General features: G+C 33.9%; 1 protein-coding gene across 1 annotated transcript; it reads right to left on the minus strand.

The window, feature by feature from the left end:
• Window positions 1-969: 969 nt before the first annotated feature.
• Window positions 970-4,227, minus strand: LOC100812729 (serine/threonine-protein kinase PEPKR2). Its single transcript, XM_006578238.4, has 4 exons — window positions 3,980-4,227; window positions 2,853-3,689; window positions 2,104-2,400; window positions 970-1,634 (listed from the first exon to the last, which is right to left on the minus strand). The coding sequence occupies exons 2-4, from the start codon at window positions 3,610-3,612 to the stop codon at window positions 1,288-1,290; spliced, it is 1,404 nt and encodes a 467-aa protein (XP_006578301.1). The 5' UTR covers window positions 3,613-3,689; window positions 3,980-4,227; the 3' UTR covers window positions 970-1,287.
• Between the last annotated feature and the right edge of the window lie 3,418 nt (window positions 4,228-7,645).

The raw sequence follows: 7,645 nt of genomic DNA on the forward strand, positions 1-7,645 counted from the left end.
TTTTTTCTTAGTATCATGAGCAAAATACACCTTGAGGGGTGGAAGATTACGTCTACGAATTAGGGTGTAAGAAATTGAATTCATTTCAAGACTCCAATTGTCTAAATGAAACATGATGAAGAAACGTATGCTTCTAAATACAGGCAGGATGCAAAATATAATAATTAGCGACAAATATTTCAATGAAAAATATCATAATTAGCAACGATTTGTGCCGAATGCATCATGATCAAGTGAAAAAAAATTAGACCCGAAGCTGCTCTTTATTCTTGAAAAAAACGCAAGAATTCAAATTTCTGAGAACTATTATTTATAATTACAAATATAGAAATATAAAAGCTTGACTTTGAAAAACATGGAATGATATTCTGTCTCTGATTTTAGTTTAGAAAAAAAATAAAATCTTGTTTGCAGAAGTTCCCTTATACATAAAATTTTAAACTTCAGAACTAACAAAGGACCCTAAAATTTCTGAGCTACTTTAAAGATGACCTTGAAGATGTAACATTTTAGAAAGAAGTTATATATTCCTAGAGAGTAAGACAAATTACAAGGATTCAAGTCTTAACTCTTCAGAATTGTCCTTACATGAATGGATTGTTCAGACGTGCCATGTGCACACATAAGATGCTACGCTAAAATTAACAGAAAAGACTTATCTAGGACAATAACTTGAATGACGAACTATAGATTTACAGACTATTATGGCCTATTTTTCGTTTCGTTAAATTCACGAACTAAAAAAACAGTTATCCAATTCAGGGACTAAGTTTAGAGTTTACTCCAAACTTGCGTTACGTATGAAGGGGAAAAAAGGGGGAGTATTGAATCAGACTTGAAATACAAATTGCCCTAGCTAACTATTAACTAATAATAACTACAAATGTTGCTTGCACTGGGAAGGCCATGCAGTTTCGTGGGATGAGCTGATCTTCCAAAGAACATATATGCTCACAGGTTTTCATAATGTAAAAGCATAAAATATTCAATTTGCATAAACCAGCGATAGCAAGCAAATGATACATTACTATTCTATTTACAAAAGCTGTACAATTATTTCAGTTAAACGTTATTAGGTTATTAAGCAAAGGGACAAAAAAATATTGCAATTAGATCTCACACTATAAATGAACTTCCAGAGGAAGCGGCACCCAGGCCAACCTACCATAGGAGTCAGCATGTAAAATTCACTTTTGCCCCGTGTGACGTGCTGGGGGAAGTAAATTCTATAATCCCAGCAAGAACCGTCAAGATAGTGGGTACAAGTGGTGTCAGCCTGTCAGTAGGTCAAAATGCTTTACAGAGGTTGTTAGGCTTCATGTTAGATGAACCTTGTTGAACTATCGGGCCTGTGGGACCACACACCCTGCTCCTCTTTGGTTCAGATATCCTCACGTGTGAAATTGCAGAGGCAAGCACATCAATCAACACACATTCATCCTGATCATCTGAATTGCAACTTTCAGAGGATGAACCCTCCCTAAGTGAGTAAGTATCTATCCTGTTTCCTCCTAACCTTGGTTCAGGTACCGCAACAAGCTGTTGGCATGAGGCACCAATTTGGTTCTTGAATTTTGTTTTGATGGGCAGCATTTTCAATGTATTTGCCGTGTAGAACAATATCCATGGATGTCCTGAAATTGAACCATGAGGTTAATATAACATGCAAAGCAAAAAACTTAAAACTACTTCAAACATTGAAGGCATTGTCTCACTTTTTTGTCTAGAAAATATTAGGCACACTTGAAAAAGCATCATTACTATATAAGGGGAACATGTAATGAAACAAAGTATGTGAGGATTAGCATATTCACTGTTCTACCAAAACATAAAAGATAAATAACAAGTACAGAAGGGTATAGCCATTTAACAGCTGGCAAAGACTGATGAACAAAGCTTGTTGAAATCTAATATCTAAAGTCATTGTGATAGCAAAGATAAATTTGAAGAAAACTTGGATATATTCAAAACTTAATTGGATGAAATAACCTGTTTGGGGGGGGGGGGGGGTTATACAACAATTCTGGGTGCATTTATCATGGAGGGAGGAAGAAAGATAAAACAGGCAACCTACAATACATTCATAATATATCATGAACTTACTAAGTACTTCGTCAGCTGATATCCTTGCTGAAATATCCCTTGTCAGCATTCTCCCAATAAGGTCTCGTGCAGGTTTAGATATTGATTCCCACATCCCATTTTGGAAATCTAATTTGACGGTCTTAATAGCCTCAAAAACTGCTTCCAATGAATCTCCTTGAAATGGAAGACTGCCAACCAACAGAGCATGCAGGAGCACTCCAGCACTCCATATATCCACCTTCTCAGAGTATCTGCCTAACAATACTTCTGGGGCAACATAGGCAGGACTTCCAGCCAAACCAGTTAAGTTCTGACCTGAGATACAAATTTTTAGGTAATAAGACATTGCTTTAATGATAATATTGTCTGATGTATAATTGTGTGAAGAATGGAGCCTGACTGGAAAAAAAATAGTCAAATGTAAATTGATATTTGCAATATCTTAAAATAAAATGCATACAATATGGCCCAACCTCAAAATGCAATCACTTACAAAATTCATGACTCTTTTAAGTTTAAAGCTCATCATGATGAATTCCTTCATTTTTTTATCATGCCATAAAAAATCACAAAAAACAAATACACGGAAAATGTAACGTACATAATGCAGAAATATTAGCATATCTGCCTAAGCCATACACATTTTTTTATTGATAGCTAATGAACTGGATAAATTTTTACAAAAGGCAGGTCGGACAAGGATTCTATCACAGTTAAATACAGACAGAGGGAAAAAAATCATCCAGACAGGTTTCACTGACACTTACCTTCTGAAATTCTCATGGCCAAGCCAAAATCTGCAAGCTTAATTTTTCCAGATGCCGTGAGCAGAATATTCTCAGGTTTGATATCTCTGTGCACAACTCCCATGTCATGACAATACTTGATGACCAACATCACTTCCTTGAGTACATTAGCAGCCCTCTGTTCCGAATACGGACCATCCTCAACCATCCGATCAATGAGCCGTCCCCCAGAGCAAAGTTCCATCACAAGATGAAAGCATTCAGCTTCTTCATAAACAGCTTGCAGTGTAACAACCCCAGAATGTCCAGACAAGTGTTGCATGATCTCAACCTCTCGATGAACCGTTTCCTCCCCCTTCTTCAGGGTCTTACATGCATATTCTGCTCCACTAACCTTTGACCTACACAACCAAACAGACCCGAACTTGCCTTGGCCAATTGTCTCCCCAGACACATAATCATCCTCGATCTTTTTCTTCCTGCCCATCTGGGTAGCGACATCAATGCAACCTATCTTCCTCTTGAGCCCTCTCCCCGGCGTGATCAAAGACGACGTCCCGCAAGGCGGGGCAGTAGCAATGCCAGCAAGCCTCCTCTTAAAGGATGTAGCTGGCTCAGTGTCAACATCCTCCTCCTTACAACACCTCTTCTTCAGCCTACAACAATCCTCTAGCGAGTAATGGGACTTTAAATTCGATGAAGCAGAGCCATGATTAGGAGCCAAAATAACAGCCAGATCCGCAGACCCATCAGTCTCGCTTCCTTTCCTTTTCTTCCTCATAACATTAACAAACTACCACCACTCTCAAATTTCTCAAGATCACAACAACCCCATCAAAACACACTTTGGGTTGGATTCTACAATCAATATAGAGAACATCAACAATCATCGAAAACCCATCCAACATATATATTATTCACATCCAGTTTCAAAGAAAAAAACACCGCCATTATTATATAGGGCACGCAGAAATGGAAGGGGAAAAGGGAAAACCCTCGTTCCCCCACCACCAGAATCAGGAAGAGAAGAACCAGAAACTTTTCGGTTCCGTGCGAGAACTAACATTCCCTCAATGATAAAGGGGGGTTTACTAATTATAAACAACAACAATTAGACTTGAAAAAAAATTAGCGCGAATAAAACGAACCTCTTGGGTTTGGAGTGAAAAAGATCCTCTCCAATGGTAAAGAAGAAAGGGTTCGGTGTTTCAACCAGAGAGAATGGGAAAGGGAAAGGAACAACGGAAGGTAATGAGAGGAGTGGCGAAGAAGATTGGGGGAAATATGGAGGAGAAACCCTAAAAATCTTGGATGGAAGATTAGGGGGAAACAAGAGTTAGTATTATTATCTTGATCGTGTTTGGTGAAAAAAAGAAGACTCTTGTGTGTTTGGTTTTCTAGGACCTAATTAAGTTGGTTGGGGATGTGCGCGTCCATCGTAAGGTGATTGGACAGCCTCCGTCGTAGATTTTCGTTTCTTTTGGTATTTTGGTTGGCTCACGTGGCGTGGGTGTTTTTGTTTTCTCCCTAAATTACAACCCGACACAATAAAAGGGTCCATTCGACACGTGACTCAACAGCTGACAGGCGCGGTGATTCATGTGCCTGGGCACCGGGTGACTCACCTCAAATGCTTTCTTGCATTTTTCTATCATTTAGGATATCCCTTAACCAATTCTATCTAAAGAAAATTAAAAAAATCAAGCAAAAAAATTGAAAACCAAACGGATAAAAAATTTGAAAACTAATTTTTTTATGGGATTGAATTTAATTTAAAAAACATATCAAATCTAATCCAAATTGAACTTGTACATGCTTTTATTTATAAATTTATATTATCAATAATGTTTATATTTTTATTTCTTGTTTTGATGTTGTTCCTGTAACTAAGTCTCATCTAGGATTTATAAGACCAAGCCTAAGAGCATTTATTTGAAACTACCACAATTTTTCCTTTTGCTTTGTCCTTAGATTTCTTATAGACATGGGTTTTCTTCTAAGTTTTGCAACAATCACATATGTATTTAACTTCTCGTTAATCGTTATTATAGGTGCCTTACAATGATTTTTGAGGAATTATTACAACTCTAGAGGGAATTATAAGAATGGTAAAGTACTAATCTATGTGAGAGAAATCTTAAGTCGATCAACGAACAATCAGTACGACACACAATCCTCTAGTCTCAAGTGTCTAAGCACAAAGAGACTTGAAGTCATGAGCTAATTAAGAGACGGCCAGTGTGATATATAATCCTCTAGCCTCAAGTGCTTAAGCACAAAGAGGCTTGAAGTCATGGGATGATCAATAGAAGACCAATACAATAAATACTCATACAAAAAATAAGTTAATTACTTAGCATCAACATGATGTAATTTGTGTACTTGTTCAAAAATTGAGTTAATAACTTAATGATTTATAATGAAATGATTCGTGTGTCATTGTCCTAAAATCGAGCTTATCATTTCATAATTGAATTTGTGGAATACTCATTTGAAAACTGACTTAGTATATTTTATATTGTATTTCATATAGTAGTCGTTCTAAAATTGAGTAGATGAGTGATACTTCGTAACCAGATTTGTATAGTACTCGTAATTGAAACTCTTCCATGGACCGAGCTAAGTAACTTTTTAATATAATATGTAGATTTACCTTTTTTTTCGAGTTGATACCAACCATTTTTATGGAGGTTTTTTTGAGTCGACACCAGCCATTTTCATGGAGGGTTTTCAAGTCAATATTGTTCAGTTTAATGAATGTTTTTCTGAGTCAATACCAACCATTTTCATAGAGGTTTTTCTAAGTGGATACCATCCAATTTAATGGAAGTTTTTCTGGATCGATATCAACAATTTTCATTGAAGTTTTTTCGAGTCGGTACCATCCAATTCAATGGAGGTTTTTCTAAGTCGATACCAACCATTTTCATGTTGACGTGCATGTCTCTATCCTTGGCATTTGTTAAAAAAATGAAGCAAACCAAAAATAGAGATAAATACAACATAAAAGTCGATATGGCAAATTATTTAAAATATCATTAAATATCTTTACTCGAACTTAATAAAAAAGGCAACAAATGTCTTAGAAATTTCTAGAGTAATAGACAAAAGATCACATTTACGAATATTAAGGTTCCAATAATACTCAAACTAGGTTATTAATCTTTCACGTAAAACTAAAAAACTCTTTATAACATGAAAAACCTAGCAGAAGAAGATTGACTAATGAAAAAGATAATTGATCAAATAATATCACAAAGTGATGCTAACTTTTATAATTTTTCTAATAATAATATAAAAGTTGAAATATTTAACATTAAATCTTAACCGTGTGTGAGTGCGACACGCTAACGGTATGTAAATACACTTTAATAAAATAACTTCATAAAAAAAAAAAAATCCTCCTAATAATGCTATTGTATTACAAAACTTTAAAATCATAAGCATTGGACCTTGCTCGTTCATATAAATCCTTCTCACTCTCTTGTAATTTGTATATCATAATAATAATAATAATAATAATAATAATAATATTGTTGATGTAAATCCATGATAACAATATTTAATGTGTCGGCCAATCCATCAAGTAGATTAAGACAATCATCGATCCCTATGTAGATCCAAGAAAATATATGCCATCACCTAAAGTATTAGTCTAGAAAACTTTTTTTTTTTTTGAGAAGTCTAGAAAACTAGATACGGTAAACAAAATATATGCATCCACTCGAGTAAAGTAAAAATCACAATATATTAAAAGTTGATAATATTTTTTCTCTTAAAAAAAGTTGCTAATATCTGTTTAAAAGTTTTTTTCTTCCAAGAGAAAATTAAATTGCAATTCGATAGTTAGGAAAAAAACGAATAATGCACGTTAAAAAGTGATTACAAATCAACCATTTGAAGGAAATAAAAAGAAATCGTTAGAAATTAACCATTGAATATTAATTAATTGGATAACATATTTTATTATTCTAGAATCAAGTATTCATTAAATGTGATTTATTATGTAATTTTAAATCTTTTGAAACAATTATTTATTTTTTAAATTTCAACTAAAAGTTTCAACGGCTAAATAAATGCACATTATTGATTTTTATCAGGAGAAATAAATAAATAACTCATTTATTACAGATAATTTCGTAACAAAATATAGATTTGATTATCTTCTCTCAAATTAGAGCCATTCGTTTCTCGTTTACGAGCCTTTGATTTCTCCCTTTTCACAACTCAATATTAATTTCATCATTTATGAGCCTCTAATCATGTAACCGAACAATTTAATTTTAGCCTTAAAAGATTATTGTGAATACTAATTTGTTAACAGTTAAGGAAAAAAATATTCAGAATACAACTCTCACAATAATTAGTTTTAAAATTATTAAATTTTCTCAGTTAAAAGACCATAAACAAATTATTCCTAATATATATATATATAATAGCTACATATAGTTTATAAATCTACTTTAAAAAAAAACAATTTCTAGAAATTTGAAGTTCCACGAACATAGGTCTGCCAACGCAAAATTCAAAGCAAAGAAATTCTATCAGGAGAAAAGAAAAAAAATTGGACAGAAAACAACAATATTATTTCCAAATTGCTCATCTATACAAACCATTGAGTAGAAATTGCTGTAATCAAAACCAAATCGGGACAAAAGGTACGGAATTGATAAATTAGTGACACGAAATTGGCAAAAGGAAACATTTCAGCTTATGTTCAAAATTGGGATTAATATCATATTGATATTATATATGACCATTATTATGAAGGTTCACGATAAGGTTTTATAACTTCATGATAGTACGTGTCTTAG

This window comes from Glycine max, chromosome 4 (assembly GCF_000004515.6).
Source record: "Glycine max cultivar Williams 82 chromosome 4, Glycine_max_v4.0, whole genome shotgun sequence".
Taxonomy (NCBI): Eukaryota; Viridiplantae; Streptophyta; class Magnoliopsida; order Fabales; family Fabaceae; genus Glycine; species Glycine max.